This window comes from Esox lucius, chromosome 5 (assembly GCF_011004845.1).
Source record: "Esox lucius isolate fEsoLuc1 chromosome 5, fEsoLuc1.pri, whole genome shotgun sequence".
NCBI classification, from domain to species: domain Eukaryota; kingdom Metazoa; phylum Chordata; class Actinopteri; order Esociformes; family Esocidae; genus Esox; species Esox lucius.
In genome coordinates, this window is record NC_047573.1 from 16897974 (window position 1) to 16924072 (window position 26099).

Below are 26099 nucleotides of genomic sequence, written 5' to 3' on the forward strand. Positions count from 1 at the left end.
TCAGAACCGTGGTTTTGAGGCCATGGGATGTGACACGTATGGCACCCTGCCCGATGAGCTCTGGTCCAAAGTGGTGGCCAAAATAAGGACTGGGAAGGCTTTTGGGCGGCGCCCTCCTTTCAGTCCGTGACATGATGATGTCCCGCGTGACTGGCGTGACGTAGCCTCTCAGCAGTCTCTGGTTCCACTGACTGTCAGGCTTTACACAGTAGAGGAAGATGTTGGGTTTGAATGTGTCAGATAGAAAAGGGTGAAGACTGAATGGAAAAGTCAAACTTCAATATTCTTTCCTCTCATAGCGTGACTAAAGAAGAAAGGCTGTGGTGAAGCTAATCCGCTACAACTTGTTGGGGAGAGGATGATGAGGCCATTCTGTAATAATGCCTTGGAATATTTTTTTGGGACTTTTGGGCGTTGGGGGCTGGGGGTTGAGGGGGTGTAGTAAAAAGAGTCGAAGGGTTGGAGATGGTGATTGGGAGTTGTCCGAAAGATAGGATTGCATAACTCTGGAATAGGGAAAATAGTGGACAGTGGGAAGTCGCAAATGGACAACAGTGGCGTTAATATTCAAGAGGCCAGAAAGGACTGAGGATGTAGATCAGACGGGCAGGCAGGACACCAGTTTTATTTCTTGTTTTCTCCTGGACTTTTTTCTGCCTGAGCAGCAACAGCGGTGACATCCTGCCTGAACACTGCCTCCCTTTCTGACAAAAAGAACATGTCACAGACTGGGGAAAAAGTAGGTGTGGCCCGAGTGAGGTTAAGAACTCAGGGCTGTACTTGGTTGGAATCCAAGAAGCTATAAGGAAGAAAAATCTCACTGCTTCAAATACACAGACACACACGGACCCAGCACACCCTTCCTGTCAGAGGCGTGAACACACTTGTAGACAGGTAGAGGAGTCAGGGATTGAGTGCAGCCAATGTTAGAAGAAGCGAGGTGTACCCGCACAGTCTCGCAAACAGGCGTTTGTGGTTCTCGTGGATATTCGCTGCTCCTTTTGCCCTGGGATACGATTTTGCCTGTTCTGTCTTGGGGTGTGGATCGTTGAGGTTGGAGGGAGGTTGAACTGTCCTGGTGGAGAGGGATATGGCCATACACTCAGGTAAAGACCTCTCTCTCTCTCCTGACTGTTTGACTGTCAGCTCTGTGTTGTTGTACCTCTGTGCTGTGAATATCCGGGACCTTTCACAGGGTAACCATGTCAAGTATTTATTACTGTGTGTTAAAGCCACAGTCACTTTGTTAATCTCAAGGCCAATTGTACACAGAAAATGAACTGTTACCATTCATTCACAGGCTGCTGGCATTAGCGTTACGACTTTATCTAATGCTATTATAAAATATAAAGTTAGATGTGCCTTTGCTTCTGTGGGAATGGTTATCCGAATGAATGGAACTGTGGCGTGTGGCTGCAAGCTCCAGTGCTTCAGTACTCATTTAATAAGGAAACCTAACAAGAAGGAAGACAATGCTGTAAGATGTGTGTCCATCTCCGAGGCAGATGTAAGGAGCCCTGGTTCTGGGGGCCTGGAACGTGGACACTGTTCTCTCAGTGAAACATCAGCTTTATTTAAAGCTTGTGGACTGACCAGGACCGACCAGGACCGAGCACTCCTGCGTGATCGATCCGGGACACTGGTCCATGTCCCATTTTTGTCTGCTCTTCTGACTGTTCTGAAGTTTTGGATTTGATGAGCTGCTCTGAGATGATCAGTTGTTAGGAGCCCGGCCCACAGCTCCAGGTGTGTTTTTGAGTGGGACTGACTCGGGCTGTCTGGTCTCCTGGCCCGGCCTGTCTGTCAGTAATGAATAGGGGAGAAAAGCAACTGGTCACCTTTGATGATCCCCAACCCTCCACCCAACCCCCTCACACCTGTACTGGCGACTGAGCCAGGGGGTTGATGTTATTGCATGGCTAAAGGCAGGAGAGTACTGGGGTATATTCAGAACAAGTTTTGTTAATTCAACACTGTCTCTTGTGCAGTGCAGTCTGAGCAAGTGTTGTCATGTTTGGAGGCTGTGGTTGATCACTTCTTGTAATTTTCCCAATAATTCCACTAAAGGAAATTAGTTACATATCTAGATTCTCTGACATGGATCTGCATTTTGGGAAAGGTAATGTGATTTTACAATCCTATTATAGGCATAAAATCTAGGCTATTTGATCTGTCTGCAGATAGAACATTCCATTACGTTGATGTCACCCATGTCTAGTGTTTTCATTAGCTACAGGCTACGTAAATAATTACATATATGTAAGCACAAACCAAACATTGAATGGAAAAAAGAGCTGCCCAACTCCCACATTCTGTCCCCCTCTCCTGTTGCTCTCAGTGTGGGTACAGTGCGAGGGAGGCAGCCTGTAGGCTTTGGAGCTTTCTAGCAGCTGTAGAGGAGCTGTGTGGTTGGCTGTTATGTAACCAGGAGGGAGATGTGCCAATAGCCGGGCAGCCCAGAATACTGTATAAGCTCTAACAGGCTCACCCTGGCCCTGAACCTTGAATACAAGTGATGGACTGAAAAGAGGAGGAAAGAGCAAAGATGAAGGTGGGATGGACTAGAAGAGAGATGGCCAAACGGAAAAAAGCCAGCAGAGAGACAGGCAGAGAAGGATGGAACTGGTATAAAACAAGGACAGGCAAGCGGGGGCATTTCTGGGAATGAGGAGCTAGATGGACCTCCCTGTTCCAGCTTAGCTAAAAGACCCACAGCTGTCTGTCATCCACTGTTACAGCAGCACACCCTCTTCTTTTATCCCATCTCTCCTTGTAGAGGCTGTATTTGGCCTTCGCTTACTCCGGCTTATCTCTGTTAGTGTTCACGCACAAAAAAAACTATGCAGTCAAAACACAACAATGCGTGTATCTACTCATGCTGAATACACATGGACACATACAAACACACAAACATCAAGGCAAAGTTTGTTACTGTTGTGAAATACTCCTCAGTTGCAGACTCTGATTGCTTTATATCACACTGCCCCAAAATCCCTCAGGACGGAATGACATCAGTAAACCTATGATTTGTTATTGGGTGGACTTCTACAGAAATGGAAAAAGAAACTGTCCACTGGGATGGGTTGTCCCTTTGAGTTGTCAGCTGTGTAATCAGCCAACCATACACACAGCCAGAGCCCGTTGCTCTTGGAAACGGCTGCTACCGTCCAAAGATGTTCATCCACACAGACGTTTGCGTGCATAATGTACACAGATAAGCTTTCAGTACACATACATAAATATTCACACGCATTTCATAAACCTACGACAAGTAGGATGCCCTGTAGCTCAGCATTGGAAAAGTGTCTGCTAAATGACTTCAACGTCTAAATAAATCACGTTTAACGGCGGTGCCCATATTTACTGGAACACTTGTTGCTTTCTAACTCTCATATCGGTCCAAATCTAAGTTACAATGGAAATGACTTTCCCTAGTGATTCATAGTAAACACTGTCTTAACGTTCTAGTTAAGATTAATGTTTGACAGAGACACAACTGTAGACTTTGTTTTTCTTATTCTGACTCATCCTGAAGGACATAAAGAGCTTGATAAGGAGGCCGATAGGGTGCCAGGTTAGGGCCCCTTGTCACTGAACTTTCCTTGGAAGGTCGTCGTATCCATTTGGTTAATCTTACACTTCCTCAGCATAATAAATGTGCGCACACAGTCACCATAACAACTGTCTGACACGCCTGTTTGCACTACAGTCTGAAGACGACTTGTTAAGTGGTACTGATGTCACGGAACGGGTGTCTGCTTTGCCACACCAACACAGTTGTTGGGATACATGCGTTGTGGGCTTGTATGCGTTTTGCTATTTAGCTTGATAAACACTTATTTTTCAACCTGCCAGGTCAGAATTTGATCTGGCCTCCACCTTATGGGCTCCGTTGTTAGCGAGCTTGTAATGCTGGCAAGCAGGTGTCTGGTTGGGTCCACTGAGGTTAGGTCCCCAGTCTGGCTGTACGGTTAACTTCAATTTTATTTTACACGGTGGACAAAAGCCTCTATCAGTGTGAAAGGGATGTATTCCAAACTAGTGATTGCTTTCCTAATAGGAGCTATGTTAGTTTGGGAAACATGATTTTAGACTGGTTTGTAATATTTCAGAGTACAAGTTTTGAAATGCATCAGGGAAAATCAGATATTGTCATTGATGTTATTTCCCCAATTTTGACATACTTATAAATGCATTTGATTGATTGATATACTGTGTATGTATTTCCGTCCACTCTGTTCTATGGGTTCTGACTAGGGCTGCACGATATCGTTTCAGCATCGACATTGTGATGTACGCATCCGCAATAGTCACAACGCAGGATGTGCGATTTAGTAAGGTAAACATATACCAGTCTACAATACATATTTTTTTCTAATGGAAAACTAGCATTGTATCAGTCTGATATAATGTAATTTACTCCGTTTTATGGGTTATTGGATACACAGTTCATTATAATAATAATAATTTTAAACACGGTTCGTTGCTGCATGTGCTTGACATGCAGACTCAGCTTGCGTGTGACGAAATTAGGAGCGAGGAACAGGCAAAAAAGACCGAAATGGAGAATTTGGTTGCAAAAAGTAATGCATCGTCAATTATATGGAAATATTTTGGCTACAGACAAGATGATGTTGACCAAAAACTGGTACTTTGTCGAGAGTTCCTTGCAATTGTTGCCACAACACAAGGCAACACAACCAATTTGTTCAGTCATATTAGGCGGCATCACAAATCTTTGTATGATGAGTGCCAAGCATCTCAATGCCGTCAAAGCAAAAATCTATTTGGGATGCATTTGCCAGTATTACACCATACGAGAAAGGTTCCAAACGGCAGAGAGAAATCACAGATTCAATAACATTTCACGTCGCTAAAGACATGGTACCAATTAACACGGTTACCAAAGAGGGTTTTAAAAACATTATCCAGTCGCTTGACAAGCGGTATGTAATGCCATCACGCAACAATTTTTCTCAAGTTGCCATCCCAGAGCTGTACGAGAAATGCAAGGCACAAGTTGAAAAAGAGCTGTCACAAGTGGAATATTATACAGCAACAGCGGACTTGTGGCCCAGTCGGACAACGGAGCCCTGCATAAGTCTGCCTCCTATTACCGGATGCTAACGATTGCTCCTGAATTTGGACCCCCTAGTCACCTCCTGTAGCGGTGCTCCCCTTCACTCCGTTTCCAGCTGACTCTGTTCTGCAGCGTTTGGTTGCATGTGCCTGTTCCGCAATCATCACAGTGCGCGTTCCATAATAATCACGGTACATGTTCCGACATCACAGTACATCTTCCACATCAGTCCGGAGATAACCAGGCAGCACAGAGAGTTCAGATGTTCACCGTGAACTTATTAGCAGACAAGCGGCGTGGAAACGGGTTTCAGAATAATTGTTAGATGCCAGGTGTCTTTGCTTCATGGACTTCTGTCTCATTGAACATTTGTTGATCATCTATCGTTGTCTGGCTAGCAAACCGTTTATGACGCAAGGAGTACCCCTAAATGTTTCTCCCGAAATTAACCCTAAATACTGCCAAAGAAATCCTAGTATCCTTTTTATTACTGGCCACTTGTTTTTATTAATCAACATAGATTTTTTACTTTGATTGTACTTGATGTTGTCTCATCAACATAGCTGGAATCATCAGGCCACGATATTTCATCTACTTCAGTTTGTGATACTGCATGGAAAAGCAACGAACAAAATGGAAAAATCTGTGAGCTCTGCAACCTAGTCCGGCAGATGAGTCACTTCAATATGTCAGCAGCGTTTGGTTGTGTGTCTGTCGGTCTCCCCTGCAGCGTTTGGTTGTGTGTCTCTCTGTCTTCCCTGCAGCGTTTGGTTGTGTGTCTCTCTGTCTCCCCTGCAGCGTTTGGTTGTGTGTCTCTCAGTCTCCCCTGCAGCGTTTGGTTGTGTGTCTGTCGGTCTCCCCTGCAGCGTTTGGTTGTGTGTCTGTCGGTCTCCCCTGCCGCGTTTGGTTGTGTGTCTGTCGGTCTCCCCTGCCGCGTTTGGTTGTGTGTCTGTCGGTCTCCCCTGCCGCGTTTGGTTGTGTGTCTGTCGGTCTCCCCTGCCGCGTTTGGTTGTGTGTCTGTCTGTCTCCCCTGCAGCGTTTGGTTGTGTGTCTGTCTGTCTCCCCTGCAGCGTTTGGTTGTGTGTCTGTCTGTCTGCCCTGCAGCGTTTGGTTGTGTGTCTCTCTGTCTCCCCTTCAGTGTTTGGTTGTGTGTCTGTCTGTCTCCCCTGCAGCGTTTGGTTGTGTGTCTCTCTGTCTCCCCTGCAGCGTTTGGTTGTGTGTCTGTCGGTCTCCCCTGTAGCGTTTGGTTGTGTGTCTGTCGGTCTCCCCTGCAGCGTTTGGTTGTGTGTCTGTCGGTCTCCCCTGCAGCGTTTGGTTGTGTGTCTGTCGGTCTCCCCTGCAGCGTTTGGTTGTGTGTCTGTCTGTCTCCCCTTCAGAGTTTGGTTGTGTGTCTGTCTGTCTGCCCTGCAGCGTTTGGTTGTGTGTCTGTCTGTCTGCCCTGAAGCATTTGGTTGTGTGTCTGTCTGTCTGCCCTGCAGCGTTTGGTTGTGTGTCTGTCTGTCTGTCTGCCCTGCAACGTATGGTTGTGTGTCTGTCTGTCTGCCCTGCAGCGTTTGGTTGTGTGTCTGTCTGTCTGCCCTGCAGCGTTTGGTTGTGTGTATGAGTCTGTGTTCTTCTATCTGTCTTACCCCCTTAGTCTGTTGCATAGTAACAGTCAGTCATGTTGAGGAGTTTTCCCAGTACGACATCATCCAACTTGTTCTACATTCACAAGGTGCTGCTTTGCTGTCTGTGACTTGACAACAAGACCTGCCAAACACACAGAACACACCTCCATTATTCTCCGTCCTTTATGGCACAAGACTGTTTTGTTAGCAGTCAGGTGTACAGACCGACTTGAATATAACGGCACCGTTCGCTTGAGACCTGCAGCCAGGGTCTGTGTCCCTTCCTGCCCTGCTACTAGACTCTGCCTTCTGGTAGGTGTGACATCACAGGGCCTGGGCGTGGCCACATGCTCTGGCCTTAGATTAAGATGTGGTGTGGGACTAATGCTCCCAACCCTGGTCACATTAGCCCCAGAGGAGCAGCCCCAGACTGTTGTTGTCCAGTATGTGTGTAGGGACGGTCACTGAGACTGACCGGTCAGAATGACAGGAAGGGTGGGGGGGCATCCTCACAGAACGTAAACACCCTGGATACTCCGTGAATTCCAGGGGGAGGGAGCAACAGGAAGAGGGGAAAAAAAACACCTTCTGTTTTCACTGGAGGAATTTTAATGACTGAGTTTACATTTCTTTGACGCCAGAGTGTTTAGGGGGCAGACCCAGTGTACCACGGAGACAAGCACGCACACGCACGCACACATGCGTATGGAGGGAATGGAGTATGTGGTGTGGGAGGTTATTGGTCTGGCTTTGTGTCTCCAGGTGTTCCAGTCTTCTTTTCCCCAGGACTGGTTGACCCAGCGAGGTGACCTTGGTGAGCGGGAATCACTGCCGGATGACACGTTCTTTCATGCTTGTCACAGTCTTTTTTTCCTTCTCTTTCGTAAGATTATAGCTTACTGAATGGGCATCTTAACACCTCTAGTCCTGTGTGATACAACGTTATGGGAGGGTGGGAAACACTCAGGGTAGTTTGACTCCTGTGTGATACAACGTTATGGGAGGGTGGGCAGATGTTTGGAGTGGACCGACTGTCCCGTCTTCTAACTGTGGCTTGCTGACGAAGGGAAAGGTTAGTTGGACGTCGCTCCTGTTTCGTACACCGCTGATAGTTAATTGGGTTTGGCCAAGGTGTTGTTCTGGACAGAACGGGTGTCTCCCCAGCATTACAATGTTGAGTCCATCAGTGTTGTAATGAGTGTGTCTGTGGTGTGATTGTGTGTGTGAGTGTGTCTGTGGTGTGTGAGTGTGTTAGTGTGGGTGTGTCTGTGGTGTGTTAGTGTGGGTGTGTCTGTGGTGTGTTAGTGTGGGTGTGTCTGTGGTGTGTTAGTGTGGGTGTGTCTGTGGTGTGTTAGTGTGGGTGTGTCTGTGGTGTGTTAGTGTGGGTGTGTCTGTGGTGTGTTAGTGTGGGTGTGTCTGTCGTGGTGTGTTGGTGTGTCTGTCGTGGTGTGTTGGTGTGTCTGTCGTGGTGTGTTGGTGTGAGTGGGTCTGTGGTGTGCGAGTGTGTCTGTGGTGTGCGAGTGTGTCTGTGGTGTGCGAGTGTGTCTGTGGTGTGTGAGTGTGTCTGTAGTGTTTTAGTGTGGATGTGTTTGTGGTGTGTCTGTGTGTTTGTGTTGGTGTGTGTATCTGTCGTGGTGTGTGTGTGTCTGTCGTGGTGTGTGTGTGTGTCTGTCTGTCTGTCGTGGTATGTATATATCAGTAACCCAACCCAGCAGCATCACAGGGTATACTGATCTGAATATATCCCCGTTCAGGCCAGCTGTCCCTACTATTTAAAACAGGGGGCCGGAGGTGGGGTGTGGGGGGCAGCGTGGGCTGATGGGGGTCCTCTGAGGCCTTCTGGACAAGCCATAGACAGGGGAGAAGGGCTCCACAGGCATTCAGGTCAGGACTGGATATGTCCCCCCAAATCACCACTCTGTAGCCTGCACAGTCAAGGCTCATCGGGGGGAAATGTCACTGTGGGGTTCCACTACATCCAGGATGGGATGGTTCCACAGGACACTGCGGGTTTCCACTACATCCAGGATGGGATGGTTCCACAGGTCACTGCGGGGTTCCACTACATCCAGGATGGGATGGTTCCACAGGACACTACGGGGTTCCACTACATCCAGGATGGGATGGTTCCACAGGACACTACGGGGTTCCACTACATCCAGGATGGGATGGTTCCACAGGTCACTGCGGGGTTCCACTACATCCAGGATGGGATGGTTCCACAGGACACTACGGGGTTCCACTACATCTAGGATGGGATGGTTCCACAGGTCACTGCGGGGTTCCACTACACCCAGGAAGCTAATCAGCTGAACAGACAGAGAGACAAAATGTATTACTATGTTCCGTCAAGTGATGTACAGTTCTCAGAGAATTTGAAAGCCATTTGTATTTGAATAGTGTGCATCAACACTGTTGTCCTTGGGATTTCAGGCTTTGCGACAACTGCTGATGTAAAAAGGGCTTTATAAATACATTTGATGGATTGATTGAATACCATTGTCATTCTAGTCACTGACTGACAATGGGTCCTGCGTGTAACTATGAACGATGACTCATGGAAACTGTTACCAGAATTGACAATATCGAGTAAAACATTTTTTGTTGTTGTTTGTCAACAAGACCCTTTCGGCTGCTTGGCAGCTGTGTCTGTAGGTTCAGCTGGGGAGGGGAAGGTATGTGGGCGGGGGATTGTAACCGTGAATGAATGGCAACAGCTGAGCAGGAGGCAGGAGAATTCTATTACTGATGTGCATGTCTCTCTCTCACTCACTCTCTGCGTGTGTGCTGCACCTCAGTGATGTGAGGAGCTGCAACCTGACCAGTCTCTCACTCTCTCTGGGCTCCGCTGTCTGCTGCTGGCCTCTTTCAGACCTCTCTTGTCCTGTCCTTTTTCAGCGTTTCTTTACTCTGTGGATATCCACCGTCTCATTGGGCACCTTATTAGATCAGCTCTGTTGTTCTGACTGTCACAACGAAGGAAGGGAAGTCAGAGGGAGAGAAAATGATAGGCGTTCTTACTCAAAATACAACGCCAGCTTTCTGCAGTCAATTCACATGCCCTCTTTTGATTTGAAATTTTCAAGCTAACCGTCAGAAGTCAGCTGGACAAGCGATGAACTAGGCATCTTTTTTCTCTGCCGCAACGTTAGTGAGAGGAAAGCCAGTATGTAGTCGATGTCGTTTGTTGCTGACGAGACCTCATTTGGAGACCTTCTGCTCCCTGCTGCATGTCTTTGGCTACTATTTCAGTCTTGAACGACAACGCCTCTGTTTGAAAATTAAATTTTCAGAGAGATTATTAATAGCAAGCCTAAATGATCATGCTGGACACCAACTACTTCCTGTCCTTGGAGCCTGCCCCCTTGGACTCTCCTCCAATGGGGACAGAGCTGGACAAAGAGGATTCGAGGACTGACTATGAGAGGCATGCCTATCACAGCCTAAAAGAAGGTGGGTGTGTTTATTCGGTGGAGCAGAGGGATCAATGGTTTGGGTTTGTGTCTTTAAGGATATAATTTGCATGTTTATGGTCCAGCGCAAGCTTTGGGTATCTGTTTACCAGTCTCTTGTTAAATTCTAATAGGCCCTCTATTGATGAATGACATGAGGCGATGGCTGGTCATTCCTCCTGTCTGACTGTTTTTAGCTCCCTGGTGGTGTGTAGTCATCAAGCTGAGGTCCAAATGGTGATGTCATTGGATCATTACCAGATTTAGCGAACAGAAGTGTTCCAAAGCCCATGCCAGTTACCAGGCTGTTGGGTGTTTTAGGCTGTTTGGTGTTGTTATTATGTTGCGTTTTCAAGCCTTTGATTGTTTTTAGGCCTTTGTTTATACTCCAGAAAGCTGATATGGTGCTTTTATAGGCGTGTGTGTGTGCGAAAAAACGTGCATGCAGGTGTAGGATGGGCTGGGGCCAGGTCTCTTGGGGACATTGGCAGACATTTAACTAGACCTAATGACACTGAATCATACTGGGATTAGCCCAAGTTGGCCATCAGTTGGCCCTCTCCTCTTCTCTTTCTGCACCTCTCCTATTTCTGTTCTCTGTTCTCTCTTTCATCCCCTCTTCTTTCCTCTCCTTTTCTTCTTTATTCTCTTTGTCCTTTTTCTTTACTCTCTGTTCTCATCTCTCCTCACCTCTCTTCAACCTTTTTGAAGTCCCGGTCCGGAGTTGGACTTGGTCCCAGTGATGCGTAGCCCTCCCTCTCCATCCTTGTCCTACTTCCTGTATGACCTCTGCAGACACACAGGGACCTCGTCTTGTTGCTTGGGGTTTTACAGCATTTCTCTCTCGCTTTCCCTTTTCATAAAGAAATTAAGACCTGGAAAAATGTGGGTCTGGACTGAAGGGAACTTGCATAGTTCAGAGTTAACATTTTATTTGTAAAATGTGTAATGTCAACAAGATTTCTTGACACTAATACTGAGTGACTAGAGGCTGAATTTGTCCAGTGAAAGAGGAAGTGTGAGAGAGACTTCAGAATGACCTGCCTTATAAAGCACATGAAAAGAAGGGTATACCTTTATCTATAAGGCTATAAGTAGAGATGTGAGGAGATGAGAGGGAAAGGGTTAGGTTGTCCGTCCCAGAATAGAGCCTTCTCTGCTTCCTGAGGTTACCAGGTTGTGGGTGACGTTGTGAGTCAAACACATCTTGTATGTTACGTGTGTCTGTGTGTGTGTGACTGTCTGTGTGTGACCTTGCCTACATGCTGACCATGTGAGTTTGGAGAACGAGTGCCTGTGAGATTGACCAGTGTACGTTTGCTTACAGCCAGGGTTCAAATCCCCAAGATGTTGTGCGGTTGAATGTACGACCCCTCGGAACAGCTGACCCCTCTGAGGCTCCCTGGCATGGCTGATGATGTCATGGGGTCAGGTCTCCCTGACAGGTGGTCCCTGGCTTAAAGGGCCAAACCACAGATGGAGAGACTAAATACCAACGGCCTACATTGGTGTGGTTACATTCAGCCATGGAGCAGTCTGGAAAAAATACACACATTCTAAGTATCCAAGAAAGCCTTCTACAAAATGCCACAAATACTTAAATGGCAGAACAGAGAGTTTATCTGGTGTTAGTATCTATGCGGTGAGTTAGCAGTGTCTTCAAGACTGATTACTGTCTGGTATGTGGTTGCCTGACATGCAATACAAACCATTATGTATTTCAATGGCCTGCACCGGTCTGCATTTTTCACATTCATTGGATCGCAAAGTTTGGCTTGAATATGCAGGCTAGTGGTAGGAAGGCATCTATAAGATGAATGGTGGTGGGAAAACAAGTGTACCGACAGACAAGGTTGACTGTGAGCTTCTCAGCACAGCTTCTCACTCTGACTCAATGTGTAAGAGGTGTTTCCTGTTTTCAAATGACAATGTCAGCTATACATGCCACAAGGACTCGCTCACTCAATCAACTTAGCATACAACCGTTGAGAGTTTAGAAACAGGAAGTGTGTAATAATAATGTACTCCGCCCCCTTTACCCTACTCTGCAGCAGCTTAAAGAAAAAAAACAGTGAGAGAGGAAGTGAAAGAGAATTAAATATATATAGCGATTGAGAGAGGCTTCTGTCTATTGATTCATGCTGTATCTGTCCTGCTCCTGTGTTTGTTGACAAAACTGTCCATTGTATGGTGACATTCTGGACCTGAAACTCCTGTTATGAAGAGGTTGTTGCTGTTCCTTCCATGCTGGCAGTTGCTGACTCTCCTCTACTTTTCCCTGTCTACCCTCATGCAGTCCTCCAGCTCAAACTACAGCAGAGACGCACCCGGGAAGAGCTGGTCAGCCAAGGGATCATGCCACGTAAGTCAAGCCTTGAGCCTTCTTCTGTATCACTGTGTTCTAGACCAGGCCAACAAATAGACTGCCGCCCTGAATGCCGTGCTAGCATGGTGCCTGTTCCAGGTCCTTGGACTTGACAGGCCAGTTGTTAGCATTGTGCTGTTCTGTGGTGTTGTGTTGTTATCAAGTGGGCCAGCCAGCTTCCCCTTCTGTGTCCACTTCCTGTTATGTGTAATGTTCTGTTCAGTAGCTGAGGAGATTGAAGAGACTGTGAAGGAGGAAGTCTGTAAGCTAGCTTTAGATGTTACAGTAGAAGCCTGCTGATCTGCACCCTAAAACCTTCAGTCATACAGTCTTTGGAAGGCACCCTGAAACCTTCAGTCATACAGTCTTTAGAAGGCACCCTAAAACCGTTAGTCATACAGTCTTTGGAAGGCACCCAAAAACCTTCAGTCATACAGTCTTTGGAAGGCACCCAAAAACCTTCAGTCATACAGTCTTTGGAAGGCACCCTAAAACCTTCAGTCATACAGTCTTTAGAAGGCACCCTAAAATTCCCACAGTTACCCTCTCCGAAGGAGTTGACCCCTGACCTGACACTCTCTTACATCGGCTGTCAATTCAGGAGGTGCATCTGTTGTGATGGTTTCAGGACTAAAGGCCTAAACCAAAGTGGCTAACCTGGCCTGAAGATGAGACTCGGCTCTGCTCACACTTTTCCAGATGACAACCGCAGACAGACATACAGGACTTATAGATTAGTTCAGATTACTTCCAGTGGAGAAGACCTTTAGAAACCAGCCTTTAAAGGTTAGTTGTTATGGGTTAAAGCCTTAACGAAAGACCTCTACATCCTGTTGATCTGACAGTACAGGACTCACGCCATGGATTCAGAGTCACAGTTCAGCCTCATCCCGAATCGATTCCAATTTAATTTGGAAAGAATTGTGATCATTACAATACCAATGTTACTTATAAGTGAGTTTAAGAATGTTTAAGAATGAAGGCTAAGAACTGCAGAGGGAAGCCCTTGAGCTTCTATAACATGGTAAACATGGAACTAAAGGTTCCTGTTAAACATTTTCGACCAGGCCCAAAACTTTATATTAAATTGCTTTTCACCATAGTGCTACAGTGAAAAAAGGTTGCAATGCACCTCAGCCAAATAAGCAAGTGTGCTATTGCTTCAAGTTTGAGATGCCTGTGAGGCAAATTGTAGTGTGTTTAGCACCTCCTAAGAGAAAATGCATAGATCTATACAATTGATTTCTGGATTTTGAGATTCCAGATCATCCAAACAAGAATTTCCCCATTTTTACCCAGCCCTACTTCCCATCATCCACTACCTCTTAGAGTATTCAAAATAGGACATCGGTCTATTCCCACCGTTCAATTGTCTTTCTATACTAGACCTGACTTGCTGATAACATCTTAAACAGATATAGTTACTACAACTGTGGTTGTCCCACCTAGCTATAAAGATCAATTCACAGCATGTCACTCTGGATAAAAGTGTCTGCTAAGTGACAAAAATCATAATGTAGATCATGGAATGTAGTTTTGAAGCAAAGTGAATCCCTTAGCCCTAACCTTTCCTGTAGGCCAATGTATAATTCCTCAGGTAACTTACACACAGAGAGTTTAAAAGTTAAACTGATGTAAGGCATAATTCTGGTAAGAGCTGATGATGAAAGCTTGGTCAACCATCCACTGTTCACACGGCAGAAAGCTGAAACTGATGCACTGTCTTTTTAATGTAGCCGACTAGCAAGTTAAACCAAATGACTCACTATCTCACGCTTTCTCATGCTGGGCTCTTTTCAAACTAACATGAGTGGGTGATGTGAAGGGCTCAGCCATTCAGGGGGATTAGTCTGCTGGTGTAAATGGTTGGCTACTAACCAGTGAAATGAAGAACCGTATCTGTTTTATCTCCTAAGGTGCTGCACGAGTTGCAGATATTTATGTAAAAAGTAGAAGTTTTTTTGTGTAACCAACTTTGTGGCTAATTCTAAATACCCAATGTACACTACTGCTCATGAATCCTCTCACTGTCTTCTCACACTTCTGAACTGTCCTCTGGTGATAAGTGGCAGTAATGTTGCTAACCAAGAAGCAGTAATTTTGTGCTTCGCTGACGACGTTGTCACATGATCGCCATTACGTCCTACACCTGCCAAAAGATGTACACCACATACTTTCCCTTATATTTTATAAAAAATCGTATGTCATGAAATTTGCCTTGTGCTTACTTTATTATGAACATATTAGCTGTACGGACCTAATTTGACAGCTGGCTCAATCTCGTCACAATATATATCGTTTTATGCAAACTTTGACATTCGTTCTGTCTATAGGTTGTTGATGGGAGAAAAACAAATTATATTATTCCAAGTTACATTAATGTGTTGTCAAATTAAATTAGAGTACGTGCTCTTTAAAACAAAGTTAACTTGTAATGGTCATTTCGTTTCGGTTATTGTGCTATGTCTGTTTGTTTGAAATGTGTGAGAAAATATTATTTATTTAGATAATTTTTTGTGATCAACAGCAGCATTCTAGAATAATTTTGGGATCTAAAGGGTTCAATTTAGAAGTTTTAAGTCATTTCAAATTGAGTCCTTTTTTATTAGGGATTTCTCATGGGGATTAGCTAAAGGTTGTCCTTTGAAGTATATAGCCTAATATTATTTGAGTTTTTTTTTAGCACTCAGTAAATATCATGATTCAGTTGTGATATCGTGATGAATTGTAATGTATTGAATCGTGACGTGTATTGTGGTACATATCGTATCGCAAGGTACTTGCCAAAGCCCACCCGTAGTCTGTGGCTTCTCAGACTTATTGATATTTTTAGGCATAAATCAGTCAGTCAGACTGTTCTTCTCTGTTCTGGTGAAACAGTCATATGGGGGGAAAAAAAGGATCTTTTGGTTTTTGGGATTTAATTACTTTTGACCTTTCGTGGCAAGTTCTGCTTTGAGCCCATGTTCCTCTGTTTGCTCTAAGAGCTGGGATGAGAAGCCCCCACACCATTATCTCTAGTCTTTGGTTTCCATTGGCATTCAAGGTTGTTTTCTCTCTCTCTGTCTCTCTCCTCTCTCTTACCACAGCACTGAAGAGTCCAGCAGCCTTCCACGAGCAGCGGAGGAGTCTAGAGAGAGCCAGGGTAAGTCTCCCCATCATTTTGCTTCTCTCTCTGCAGTTCAACAAGGGCTGCCTCTCTTCTCCGACTTCTGTTTCCTCTTGTCATACAACTCTAAGGGCTTCTCTGTTCTCCTCCTTTCTCTTCTCTTTCTCTCTCTCCCCTCTGTCTCTCCTCTCCCTCTCCCTCTCCCTTTCTCCTGTGCTAATATCTCCTCCCTTCCAGACGGAGGACTATCTGAAGAGGAAGATTCGTAGCCGTCCTGAGCGCTCCGAGCTGGTCAGGATGCACATACTGGAGGGTAAGTGTGTGGGAGGGGCCAGTACATCCTACCTGTAGTCCTGGACTGTGTGGGAGGGGCCAGTACATCCTACCTGTAGTCCTGGATTGTGTGTGGGAGGGGCCAGTACATCCTACCTGTAGTCCTGGACTGTGTGTGGGAGGGGCCAGTACAGCCTTCCAGTAGTCCTGGACTGTGTGTGGGAGGGGCCAGTACAGCCTACCTGTAGTCCTGGACTGTGTGTGGGAGGGACCAGTACATCCTTCCAGTAGTCCTGGACTGTGTGTGGGAGGGGCCAGTACAGCCTACCTGTAGTCCTGGACTGTGTGTGGGAGGGGCCAGTACAGCCTACCTGTAGTCCTGGACTGTGTGTGGGAGGGGCCAGTACAGCCTTCCAGTAGTCCTGGACTGTGTGTGGGAGGGGCCAGTACAGCCTACCTGTAGTCCTGGACTGTTTGTGGGAGGGACCAGTACATCCTTCCAATAGTCCTGGACTGTGTTATGAAGATGTGTGTTGATCCTCTTGTGTGTTCAGAGACGTCAGCAGAGCCATCCCTGCAAGCCAAGCAGCTGCAGCTGAAGAGGGCCCGTCTGGCTGACGACCTGAACGATAAGATCTCCCACCGGCCCGGGCCCATAGAGCTCATCCACAAGAACATCCTGCCCGTGGACCTGGACTGTCCCCTGCCCCACACTCTACTGGGTACGGGCTGTCCACATGCACACACACATACACACACGCACACACACTGTCCACACAGACAGACAGAGGCAGGGAGACACAGGATACGGACAGACATTGCTATTGTCTGCTGTAACGTACATCAGGCCAGGTCTGGGCAAATACATACACACTCCCAGTGCTCATTGCAACACACTTTACTGGTTGCATGCTGGTACAACAACACTTCAGGTAACTGGCTAGGAGAGTCCCCTGGCTAAGTCAGTTATCCCTCATTCACACACTGCTGTGACGAAAAAAGGCAGCTTGCAACTGTCTCCCTGTTGTTTTAAATCTATATTTTCAACTAATCACTCGTCATTGTTCATGTTCCACTGTTATCTGTTGCATGTTATCACTGCAATAGAACAGTGTCACCATGCTCCGCTGGTGGGTGGGGTTTGTTATTGCTAAATTCTCAAGGTGGTGAAACTGGGTGTCCACTTCCATCGTTAGTCATTCTGGTTTGGCAATCACTTTTTTGTATTGCCAATTACTAAAACGTCTGTTTGAAATACAGTTGTAGATAGTGATACCAAACCTCACAACTGATCACTGCTATTGTAGAAGTTCATTTGTTTGTCTAGAAAAAGGGCAAAATAGCTGTTTAATAAAGGCATTTTTCTACCACACACAGATTCTCCTAAAGGCGCAGGGGAATCGTCATTGGACGAGGACAGCAGCGATGCGTTGTCTCCGGACACGCTGGCCAATCAGGACTCTCCCCTGGGTCCTCTCTCTCAGCTGTCGCCCTCTGACATGCTCAGTAAGAATGGGGTCGTGTCCCCCTCACAGGTACTTAGCATTTCCAACAGTAGGTTGAGGAGTAGCATGTTTACAGTATGTACAGCCACAGAACTCAACTAGTCAGGTAACCTCTTGTATTTCTACGTGCTTTTACCTAGGCAGGTAATCCCATTATTCACTGTCTGACTGACCCACGGATGTTTTCTCAGTTCTTTACCCAGGTCCCGCCTCCTCCTCCTCCCCTGCTGCTGAATGGCCATGACTCCCCGCCACCGCAGAAGCTGACCAATGGAACTGCCATGGCAGCTGCTTCCCGCCCTGCTACTGGTCAGGCCAAGGTGAGAGATGTCCCCTGTCTTTTGTCTGAGTATTTTGGTGCAGAGGTACTTATTGAAATGGGATTATTTGTCTTTGTAAGCAATTATCCCCCCCCCCCACCCAGTCCAAGCCCAGCTCGGACCGCCCCCCACAGAGACCTAAGAAGGCCAAAGACAACAAGCCCAAAGTGAAGAAGCTCAAGTATCACCAGTACATCCCCCCTGACCAGAAGGCAGAGCGCGAGCCCCCCCCTCAGCTGGACTCCAGCTACGCCAAGATCCTCCACCAGCAGCAGCTCTTCCTCCAACTGCAGATCATCAACCAACAGCAGCAGCACTACAACTACCACACCATCCTCCCCGCTCCGCCCAAGTCAGTGTGTTTGTGTGTATACAACTACCACACCATCCTCCCCGCTCCGCCCAAGTCAGTGTGTTTGTGTGTGTATACAACTACCACACCATCCTCCCTGCTCCGCCCAAGTCAGTGTGTTTGTGTGTATACAACTACCACACCATCCTCCCTGCTCCGCCCAAGTCAGTGTGTTTGTGTGTGTATACAACTACCACACCATCCTCCCTGCTCCGCCCAAGTCAGTGTGTTTGTGTGTATACAACTACCACACCATCCTCCCTGCTCCGCCCAAGTCAGTGTGTTTGTGTGTATACAACTACCACACCATCCTCCCCGCTCCGCCCAAGTCAGTGTGTTTGTGTGTATACAACTACCACACCATCCTCCCCGCTCCGCCCAAGTCAGTGTGTTTGTGTGTATGTGTGTATACAACTACCACACCATCCTCCCCACTCCGCCCAAGTCAGTGTGTTTGTGTGTATACAACTACCACACCATCCTCCCCGCTCCGCCCAAGTCAGTGTGTTTGTGTGTATGTGTGTATACAACTACCACACCATCCTCCCCGCTCCGCCCAAGACAGTGTGTTTGTGTGTATGTGTGTATACAACTACCACACCATCCTCCCCGCTCCGCCCAAGTCAGTGTGTTTGTGTGTATGTGTGTATACAACTACCACACCATCCTACCCGCTCCGCCCAAGTCGGTGTGTGTTGGAGACGAGACGTCACAACATTCACTCTATAATTTTGTGTGTGTGTGTGAGTGTGTGTGAGCAATGACTCATCTCTGCTTCTGGTCTCCTCAGGCCACCTACAGAGCAGCCACCTTCAACCAACCCTGGTCCCTCCCCTTCACGCAGTGTTCCGCCAACGACCCCGGCCCCCTCCAATCAGAATGGGCCCTGTCGTCAAAGCCAAAACCCTGTGGGAGGGGCCAAACCTGTTACGCTGCCACCCAACCTAGATGATTTCAAAGTGAGTCGATTTTTACACAAATACACTTTTTTTATTCATCCCTTCTCTCTGCACTAATATAAAACAGAAGTGAACCCCAGTTGTGTGGACACAGAACACCTGTCCGTTCCTTCCTCTTCTGAAGGAATGAAGAGCCATTCGATGTACATCCATGGAGACAGAAGAACATTTGACATCTGAATCCTAACTGTGTTTTAACCTACTCATCCAGGTTGCTGAGCTGAAACAGGAGCTGAAACTGCGGGGTCTGACCGTCTCCGGCACCAAGATCGACCTGATCGAGAGGCTGAGGAATTACCAGGAGCAGAACAGTGGGGCTGGAGGAGCTGCAACCCTGAAACTCAGCCTACCAACCCCACAGCACGCCTCCTCCCAGCTTGCTGGCTCCGGCACCTCCGCTCCCCCCCAGGCCGGTACCAACAGCCACCAGTCAGGAGAGACGGGCGGAAAGATAGCCGCCTTCTCATTGGCTCAGAGTGCTGCTCCAGTCCGCGTCGTGAGGTTTGGCAGCACGAGCTCCTCCCCCCCGGTGTCCCCCACCCCGTCAGAGCGGTCGCTGGCCGTGGTGAGCCCTGACGAGGCCGGCTGTAACGGAGACGTATTCGGGGAGATGGTGAGCTCTCCCCTGACCCAGCTGAGCTTGCACCCCTCCCCCACCTCCATCAAAGAGGAGAACCAGGGTCTGTTATCTGCATGCAGCCTCGCCCGGGCCCAGTCCTGGCCTTTGCCCCCCGCGTCTCACCCTGCTGCCCCGTCTCAGGAGAGCCTGCCTGGGGCAGACTCGGAGCCCTCCCACCTGGACAAGGACCAGATGCTCCAGGAGAAGGACAAGCAGATCGAGGAGTTGACCCGCATGCTGAGGCAGAAACAGAGGCTGGTGGAGACCCTTCGCTCCCAGCTGGAGCAGGGGAAGCAGACCGCTGGAGCCGGAGAGACGGAGGGCGTGGAGGGCCGCGCGTTGGGGAACAGTCCTGCCCTGAAGGCCAAAGCCTCCACCGTCATCCAGCTGTCCCTCGCGGACGGAGAGGTGGTGAGGGTGAAGGAGGAGGTGGAAACGGAGGAGGAGGAGGAGGAGGAGATGGAGGGAGTGGATGAGTCTCAGCTGGAGAGACAGGCTAGGCCAACACGGTGCTCCCAGCAGACCCTGCTCAAACTGCAGCAGTACCAGCGGCTACAGGAACACACACACAGACAGCAACAACAGTCCAGCCAGTTACTACTACTACAACAGCAGCAGCAGCAGAGGAAGACACAACCTCCGGCACAAGAAAAGCCGTCTCGGCAGCACCAGGAACCACCACCACCACCGCAGCAACAACAACAGGCTCAGCCGATCCGACAGGCCCAGCCGATCCAACAGCAGAAAACTTCTGCCCAGTTGTTACTCCAGCAACAGCAGCTCCAGCAGCTGATCATCCAGCAGACCCATCAGAAGCAGCTGCAGCACAAACAGCAGCAGGCCCAGCAGAGGAAACAGCAGAGACAGGCCCAGAGACCGCAGCAGAGCAAACAAACGGGTCCCGCTGTCACCACGCAGCAGGTACAGTGTCCTTGAAGTACCACATCGTAACGTCAGTCTGTAGGTGTACCGCGGAGGTTCTCAACCTAGGGGGGTGGCCTTCAATTTAGGACGCAGACGTTTCATGCGGAAGCATGATTCTTGATGTGAGGGGTAAATGACTTGTAAATTGTTAAAAATGGTTGAAAACCCTTGATTGACAGAATATTTTAAAGGTTGAATCGCAGTTATGATTTGCAGTAATGCGTGTAAACAGTGTCAATAAAATCACTTAAAGATAGGGATCATAGCTTACATAATGGTGCTGTTAAACTAAGTAAAAAGTTAAGTAATTTTTAAGCATTGAACACTATTTGAAGGTGCAGCCCATGTCAAAACATTGAAGTATATACTCCTCTAATGCAATGACGTTTGCTGTGTTTGTGCTGCTTCCATAGCAAGTTAGGCAGACACTCAACACTTGTTGGATGTTTTGTCCCGTATAAAGTATGTTTGTAGGCACCGACATTCAAGCCAAAACTCTGAATAACCCTACTATTGTTTTTGTGGGACAATGTCTTGGCAGATGTCTTCTCTAGAACTTGGAGTGTGAACTCAAGCTAGCATTGGAAAATAGTCCAAGTTATTAAGAAATGTACAAAAATTCTTACAAGACCCACAAGATGAACTATTATGGACGGACGAGGCATGAGCGCTGGCTTGCATGACGTGTGTATCATTTACCTTTTCTTGGATATATAAATCATGGAAGTTGCTGATTTTGGGTATTGCACATGTCAATATTGATCATTCGATGAACCGTGAACCCCTAGGTTCTAGGTACACAGACTGCAGACAGTCACCAGTCATTGAGTACATAGTTCCAAGTAACTGAATAAACCTTAACTGAAATCACACATGCATTTTTAACAGAATAAACTTGTATGAAACCTGAAGACTGGCCTTTAAGTCGGTGGGCAAACACCCTCTGACACGCATGCGATTCAGATTTGGAACCTAGTCTCTCGCTACCTTCTCTGTTGGCCCATATCTTTTGAACAGGTTTGTGCTCTACTTTCACTCCAGGCCACTCCAGTCTTCATCAACCAACAGAATGGCACACAGGTCCCCGCCCAGACCTTCTCATTGGACCTCCTAAAGTCAGGCACTACACCCACCCTGGTCACTGACAGCAACGGCAACCACTACCTGATAGCACTGACCAATCACAGCACAGAAGGCCAGAACGGCATAACCTCATTGGGCAAATCCAGTGGATCGCAACGCATCACGTTGAAGGTACAATCAGTTCCACTGTAAATCTGCTTGTCCAGTAAAATTGCTCTTTGATAATTTGTCCTGTTAATTCAATAATTTATGCTAAATTCAGTCTGCCTTTTTTCTTTAGCGGTTGCAGTCAACTTCGAAGAAACTCCCCAGCCAATCAGCTGTTGAAATACTTAGCCCGGACACCCAATCAAAACAGCTGTTAAAATCAGGCCCTAATAACCAGCCTATTAAAAAGGTATGAGAAAACAAGACCCTCTGTCTTTCACAACCTGACATGAACACACACATTCACACATTGTACCATCCCTAAAGGCAGAAATTAATGTGATTGGTTGAGTCAATAGAGAGGTCGGAACTTAAGTTCCAACTCTGAAATCGCTTAATTGAAGTTTATTTCAACAACTGTTAGATTAAGGGTTGGAATTAGAGTAGGGACAAGCACAAACCTTGGTCAAATGTTTACTAAGAGCATACAGCCCATAGATATAAAACATGTACTCTTTAATTAATAAATTATAAAATTATTGAAAATTTCAAATGGATTTGTTTGTTAATATTCTGAAAAGTACAGTCATTGTATGCATAATGCTATACATGACAGTGATTATTCATATAATATTAAGGAAACACAACTGTTATGATAATGTAAGATCCGCACACCAAGCACATTGTCTTAAAATCCCCACTTTACTCAGCTTGTTCAGGAACAGAAGGTTGGTCTAGAGACTAACCTGGAGACTAATGGCCTGACCAATGAGGTTCCAGAGCCAAATCAGTCCGTCTCCGCCCCGCCCGATGTCCATCCTTTCTTCGATGAGGTGTCTAATTCGTCTGAAAGCCAAAGTACCCCACCCCCGTCCCTCAAGGTAAGACCTCTACCATTCACCCTGAGTCAACTTCGTCTCATACTTGGCTTTTCATGCATCTGTATCTCAGTGTTTCCAATCAGTGTGTGAATTATTTCACTGTCGCCCGTCTCCATTCCTCTGCCCTCATTCTCCCCACCTCCATCCTTTCAGAGAGAAGTGTGTCCACCTTTTGATCGGCACACTTTGTTCACCCCTCCTCCTCCTAAACAGACCTCTTGCCCCTACACTCCACGCCCCAAAGTATGTCCCTCCCTACTGCCATCCTCTGACCCCCCGTGCCCAAGTCTGCTTATATCTCTTACACGGTGCTTATATTTCTCCTCTTCCACACACACACACACGCATACAAACGTTGTACAAGTGTGTTGGTGTGAATTGGAAAGATTTCTTTTTTCTCTCTCTCAATGATCTGTTAGGATCGGTCTCATCTTAGATTTGCTCAGTATCTTGTTGATTTGAAATGGTTGTTATGGCTTGTTTGTTAAGCTGCCCTAAGTGCTGTAAACTGTACTAAACATGTCCCTTGGTCACCCAGGAGAACGGCCTGAGCAGTCAACAGATGGACGACCTGTTTGACATCCTCTTGAAGAGTGGAGGTGAGGGAACAGAGCAGTGAAAACCCTCAGCTTATGTCACACTGCCAGTATATGAAAACCAACCTGTTTGTTTTGACATAGGGTTGTCACTATTGACTATTCTGGTACTCATGTATTTGATTGTTTATTCTGGTGATAATGAGTAAAAAAGATTAAAAAAAAAAAAGAATGCTTAAAGTGTTTATCATGGTAAAAACATGGTTTATCATTACGGAAATACACATTTAGCTCACATTGCATTTGACTGAAATTCGTTTCCTTTCTATAAGGATATTGTTTTTCATTAGGTTACATACGTAGATATCGTAATATTTGTAAAAATTTGTATGCCATAGAAAACTATTGAGTTTAACATTTCAGATGATTTTCTTAATTCAAACTTAACTGATCGCAGTGTGTGACCGAGTCACGTTGTGTTAAAACTGAATTGCATCTTTTATATAAAGATGATGCAGACCTTGTTTCCCTTTTTATCTTTTATGTACACCAACGTTATTCACCCAATATAATGAAACAAAATACATCATTTAGTACTTGCTAGCTGGTACTCATCAGTACTTGGAGCTAGTCCGCTCAATGAGCTAATGTTATATCCTTTCCCTTTGGACCGGAGACGGCATTATAAAGGATGCTGAACTCGCATGGCTAACGTCAAAAGAAACCTCACTTTCCTTGCTAGTCACCTTTACTAGCTGACGTTATTTTCAATTCTCTTTCTGACCTGACAAGGCTGCGATCTCGTATGGCTGATGTCAACAGAAACCTCACCATGCCTGAATCTGAAACCTCCGTGAATGGATGGGGCCTAATCTTTTAGTAATCCATCACGTGATGTTGTATAAAGCAAGCATTTTTTACAGTAGTTGCAGAGAACCAAGTTTGTGCTTTTAGCATGAAATGCTTCACGGCCATGATGAATAGAAGCCAGTGAATTCAAATGTAGGATTTTTTATAATTGCATTATTCAAGGTTCTCGTGACAGCCCTATTTTGATCATTGTTAATGTGTGTGTGGTCTGTTTTGTCTTCGCCCAGAAATCTCTGGATTCCGAGCCAACCCCGATCCTTCCCTGGCCCACCTCCACTCCAACCCACCCACCCCGCCCTCTTCCCCCCTCCACCTGTCGCCCCCCACACCCCCTCCAGAGCCCTCCTTGCCTGCCCGACAGCCCTTGGTGTCACCCTGCACGGGAGGTGGTCGCCTGGAGGACTTCCTGGAGAGCACCACGGGTACACCACTATTAGGGGTGGAGCCTGACAGTGATCTGACTTTGATTGACGACCTCCACAACCAAATGCTGAGCACCTCCAGCATCCTGGACCACCCCCCCTCCCCGGTGGACATGGACACCAGCGACCTTGGCTTCTCGTCCCACGCAGCAGGCCTGGACTTTGGGGACCCAGCCCTCGACAGCATGGACTGGCTGGACATCTCTATGGGTGGTGGGGGTGGAGGCGGAGGAGTAGGGGGGACGAGTCTCGCCCCCCTGGGACCCCACACGCCCCCCAGTGTGTTCTCGGCAGACTTTCTGGACAGCTCGGACCTCACTCTTCACTGGGACTCCTGTTTGTAGCTCCTACAGGGTGACGGGCGCTGAAGACTTGCGCGTGGAACACACGTGCTCACCCGTTCTGTGTACAGGCTTTTATCTCTGTCATGCGCGCGCACACACCTTCACTGTGCAGGCCCGGCACCGGAGCATCGCTAGCCCAGCGTGCTGCACCGGGACAGGACGCCTTGCCCTGCATTCACTCTACCCTCATCACACTTAGACAGGCCAGAGAGACACACTGACCGGGTCCCAGGACGCGGGTGGAAGTGACTGGAGAATTAGTGAGACGCCTGTGCGCTGACAAGGGGTGACAAGGGGTGACAAGGGGTGACACGTAGTAGGCGGCCCTGGTGTCAGTGGCGGCTCCCGACTTTGCACTTACGATGAGGCTGTTGATTGGTGGAACTCTGTTAATGACGCAAACCAGTGGCACGTCCCCAACGACAGAACAGTGTTCACTGGCTAATTCAAGGCACTGAATGACCAGTTGAAGAACAGTGTGAATGTGGCGGCTCGTAGGGACAGTGTGCATGGTGTGCGCTGCACCTGCTTCATGATTTGAAATGGTCTCACCCATAATGATCAGGCCACGCCCACCAAAAGGAAGCATACTTGCCTCCAAGGCTGTTAAAGGAGGATGCACACTGTATTGGGGAAACCTGTTGTTCAGTACCATCCGTAACCTAGCAAAGGTTGACTGGAATTGAGCTGAATGCACTCCGACTGATTTTATTTAACCGCACTGGATGATGCGGTTACTGGAGGGGTTTGTTAGACCACTATGCTTTACTGTATATGGGGTGTATATTATCGATTGTCCATATTTCTTCTTCCTGGTTGCTTAGTATAGCAGTATAGGGAGTTGCAGGAGTCACGGCTCGGCTTCCAAACAACTTGGACCTCGTCATTTTATAAGAAAAAAAACGTCAAAATAAAAATTATATGAAAACTTAAAATGTGTCTTGGTGTTTGTTATAACAGGACTTTGTATATTCTAAATCAGGGCTGCCCAACCCTGTTCCTGGAAATCTACTGTCCTGTAGGTTTTCTCTTCAACCCCATTTGTGACTAACCTGATTTAGCTTTCCATCCAGCTAATTATTAGAATCAGGTGTGCTAAATTCGAGTTGGAGAGAGAACCTCCAGGAACAGGGTCGTGCAGCCCTGGTCAAATGACTGCCTACACAGCACCAGGGTAGTCTTAAACTTTTTGGATTTTCCCTTTCTTTGCTTGTTGTTTCATAAAGAATGTTATTAGGTTTTACCCTTTTT

General features: G+C 47.1%; 1 protein-coding gene across 6 annotated transcripts in view; it reads left to right on the plus strand.

Moving 5' to 3' along the window:
- Positions 1-25771, plus strand: part of mrtfab (myocardin related transcription factor Ab) — a 33145-nt gene extending 7374 nt beyond the window's left edge. For 2 of the 6 annotated variants that reach the window (XM_029119958.2, XM_029119959.2), the window contains exons 4-18: positions 12436-12501; positions 15594-15649; positions 15851-15926; positions 16441-16608; positions 17264-17421; positions 17583-17711; positions 17816-18063; positions 18854-19022; positions 19234-20562; positions 21607-21819; positions 21929-22045; positions 22506-22676; positions 22830-22919; positions 23215-23275; positions 24310-25771. In XM_029119958.2, coding sequence (XP_028975791.2) covers positions 12436-12501; positions 15594-15649; positions 15851-15926; positions 16441-16608; positions 17264-17421; positions 17583-17711; positions 17816-18063; positions 18854-19022; positions 19234-20562; positions 21607-21819; positions 21929-22045; positions 22506-22676; positions 22830-22919; positions 23215-23275; positions 24310-24848 — 3590 coding nt within the window. In that variant the 3' untranslated portion in view covers positions 24849-25771. Of the gene's footprint in view, positions 1-827; positions 1107-9483; positions 10141-12435; positions 12502-15593; positions 15650-15850; positions 15927-16440; positions 16609-17263; positions 17422-17582; positions 17712-17815; positions 18064-18853; positions 19023-19233; positions 20563-21606; positions 21820-21928; positions 22046-22505; positions 22677-22829; positions 22985-23214; positions 23276-24309 lie in introns of those variants that run through there. The other 4 variants (XM_029119961.2, XM_029119956.2, XM_029119962.2 and 1 more) reach the window with 4 other exon arrangements.
- The last annotated feature ends 328 nt before the right edge of the window (positions 25772-26099 follow it).